Below are 3,263 nucleotides of genomic sequence, written 5' to 3'. Positions count from 1 at the left end.
ATGTATATATATACATATACATATACACACACACACATAAATATATATATATATAATTGTCATGTACATTTGTATTTTACACGAGATTTGAATCAAGAGCACTTTCTTCGACAAATTTGAATATTGCTTTCTGAGATAAACCCTCTTTGTATAGATGCATCTACTCTCGCACTATTTTCAACTTCCCATCCGAGGTTGGTTGTCGCCACAAATGTGTACACTCTAGGTGATCGCTCTCGTAAACCAATATGGTTAAACACCATCCACGCGGTACTGTTAGTGCAACGTCCACTAGATTGAGGCGTACGATACATACCATTTGCCCTTTATCTGATTTATCTGGTGCCTAATCCGTAGTTGAATATATTAAATCTCTTTATCACATTTATCGTGCATTAATAAAAAACACAAAACACGACGCAAATGACAACAACCACGACATACACGCCTACGTATGAAATGTAATGCAGAGCAGATGCGTTCACCGAGACTAGTGCATGCCTACGAAGTATATTATATTGTACCCTTAACCATAACCGAATGGACTGTCCTCTACTCCAGAATATATGACTATGTTATACTTGGGCCTCTTCTCATCCATACTATACACAACTTCCAGGCGGTGGCACAGGACGCCCAAGACAACGGCCACGAGATACAGGCCTATAAGGTCAATTGCCCTGCCGAACAGCTGCGTGCACCCAGACTGGTGCGTATAGGTGCAATCCAGAACGCCATAGTAGAGCCCACAGATGCACCTGTACAGGCACAGATCACTGCGTTACATAAGCGGGTGGAGACTATGGTTGTATCGGCCGCCCGGATGGGAGTGAATGTGCTTTGTTTCCAGGTACAGGAGAGAAGTCTATCGTAGGCGTTGTATTGAGGTGTATGCGATGGCATTGTGTAGGTATAAATAGATACATGCCTAGGTATTGTATACCGAGTAGACATGTACAGCTAAGCTACCTACTATTTACGATAAGAAAACTAGATAAATCCTCACCGGTGTCTTTCTTAGTTCGCTGAGGCGTTGCGATTTGTCAGGCCCCCTCGTACGACGTATCTCCAGCCAACCTATAGCGGAACTATGCTAAACCTTAAACCCTGCAAGTGGCTATCTGTGAATGCAGGCTAACGATTGCCGCTCTCTGATTGATAACCTGTTTGTGTGTTTCCCACTGTACACTGTATGTCTTTAGGAAGCGTGGACCATGCCGTTTGCCTTCTGCACCCGTGAGCGACAGCCCTGGTGCGAGTTCGCCGAGTCAGCGGAGGAGGGGCAGACGACCAAGCTATGCCAAACCTGGGCCAAGCGATACAATATGGTAAGGGGGGTGGTCAACTATGCTATGTATAGGTATGTGTCCATTGCCTACCCTGCATTCGCAATAGTACGATATTAATACTTAGGGTTTGGGTAGTACCTGAGGCGCAGCATGTCACAACTGGCGTGACAATAACCAGTATTGCAATGTCGATCACCCCGATCAGTGATACATCTCGCACAGGATCGAGGCGAGTGCATATTCAGTTAAGGGTTTAGACTTTCGTGTGCATGCGTTTGCATATTTGCTTGGAAGGGTACTACGAGCGCGACTCCGTTTAGCTACGTTTATGATGGTAATCACGAGATCGCCTGTTCATTTCACCCGTATTCCGTTGAATCAATTCAATCCATGCGGTTCCACACTGGTAGTGTCTTTTGCCCATATGTGGTTCAGTCAAGTATTGCACCCGTCGACGTATACAGTATAGCGTACTAAACGTCGTCGAAAACGTATCTCCCACGTTCATAGTATACCAGAGATTATCATATTATACCCGTCTTCACATAACAATACAACGTACTAAACGTCTTTACAAACGTACACCCCCCACACCCATGTCATACCAGGTTATCATATCACCCATCCTTGAGCGTGACCTGACTAACGGCGATGTGCTGTGGAACACCGCCGTGGTGATTGACAACTTCGGACGTGTACTGGGCAAGCATCGCAAGAACCACATCCCGCGGGTGGGCGACTTCAACGAGAGCACCTACTACATGGAGGGCAACACAGGCCACCCTGTATTTGATACACAGTTCGGTACGTCCGCCTATGTACTGCGAGAGCATGGAAATTGAGTTGATATGCATTGGAGGGCATGGTTGCTAGGGATACGGTGCCTTCATGTACCACAGCCCATCTTTCCCCTTTTCCCTCCATTCTAATGTGCTACTATTCACAACCAGTCTGCACTCTCTCTCACATTATTCGAATCTGTTGCCTCCATCGACTTCTCGCATACACATCACAAGAGCACTAACCCACAGGATATACATATCTCCCTTCTCCCATTCGGATGCGCTACTGCCCACAGTTGGTCTGCACACTCTCTCACACATCCACATCATCCGAACGCGGCACCTCCGTCCATGTCTCCTACACACCTCACAGGTAAGATCGGAGTGAACATCTGCTATGGGCGTCACCATCCCCTCAACTGGCACGCCTTCGGTATGAACGGTGCAGAGATAGTCTTCAACCCGTCGGCCACTGTAGGTGCTCTGAGCGAGCCCTTGTGGAGTGTGGAGGCCCGGAACGCAGCCATAGCCAACGGATACTTCAGCGTAGCAATCAACAGGTGTGTGTGGTCCTGTTTTGTGTGGTATCACTGGCCAGTAAGCAGGGGAGGTCGAAGTGTCCTGTTTTGTGCGTTGTCGGCTGCAGTCGCCTGGTATGGTCGATGCATATATCCACTTGAGTGCTGAGAAAGTGCATATGTGATAGAGCCTGTGCGTGTGGCACAAATATGGGATCGGCGTCTAGGTTACCTACAAGGCTCGGCGCTGTATGCATCATCCATCACATCATATGACACGTCCAAGTATGCGTTGGTCAGTTCTGCAAGTACTCGCACGTCTCTTTCCGACAACCCCCAATTAAAATCACACTTGTCCTCAGGGTGCATATACGCATGCCCTGTATCTGCAACACTGACCGTCGCACTGACCTTCGCCTTTTCCCGTCAGAGTTGGTTCGGAGCACTTCCCCAACTCGTTTACATCAGGCGACGGCAAGCCCGCGCACAAGGACTTCGGGCATTTCTATGGCTCGTCCTACGTGGCCTGCCCAGACGGTAGCCGCACACCCAGTCTCTCGCGAGTGCACGATGGCTTGCTTGTTACGGAGGTCGACCTCAACCTAATCCGCCAAGTGAGGGATACCTGGGGTATATATGTGTATGCAGCTATTCACGAGTCCGCTTGTGTTTGT

The 3,263-nt window shown here is 48.3% G+C and overlaps 1 protein-coding gene across 1 annotated transcript; it reads left to right on the top strand.

Annotated features, from left to right (window-relative positions):
• Positions 1–614: 614 nt before the first annotated feature.
• Positions 615–3,220, top strand: SARC_13687 (beta-ureidopropionase; the record flags this gene model as incomplete). The annotated part of the gene is made up of 5 exons (XM_014292183.1): positions 615–850; positions 1,203–1,328; positions 1,898–2,093; positions 2,445–2,631; positions 3,020–3,220. Coding segments are annotated over 5 exons (946 nt in total), but the record flags the coding sequence as incomplete, so codon positions are not given.
• Between the last annotated feature and the right edge of the window lie 43 nt (positions 3,221–3,263).

This window comes from Sphaeroforma arctica (assembly GCF_001186125.1).
Source record: "Sphaeroforma arctica JP610 unplaced genomic scaffold supercont1.3596, whole genome shotgun sequence".
Lineage (NCBI taxonomy): Eukaryota > Ichthyosporea > Ichthyophonida > Sphaeroforma > Sphaeroforma arctica.
This window is presented reverse-complemented; position numbering and strand designations above follow the sequence as displayed.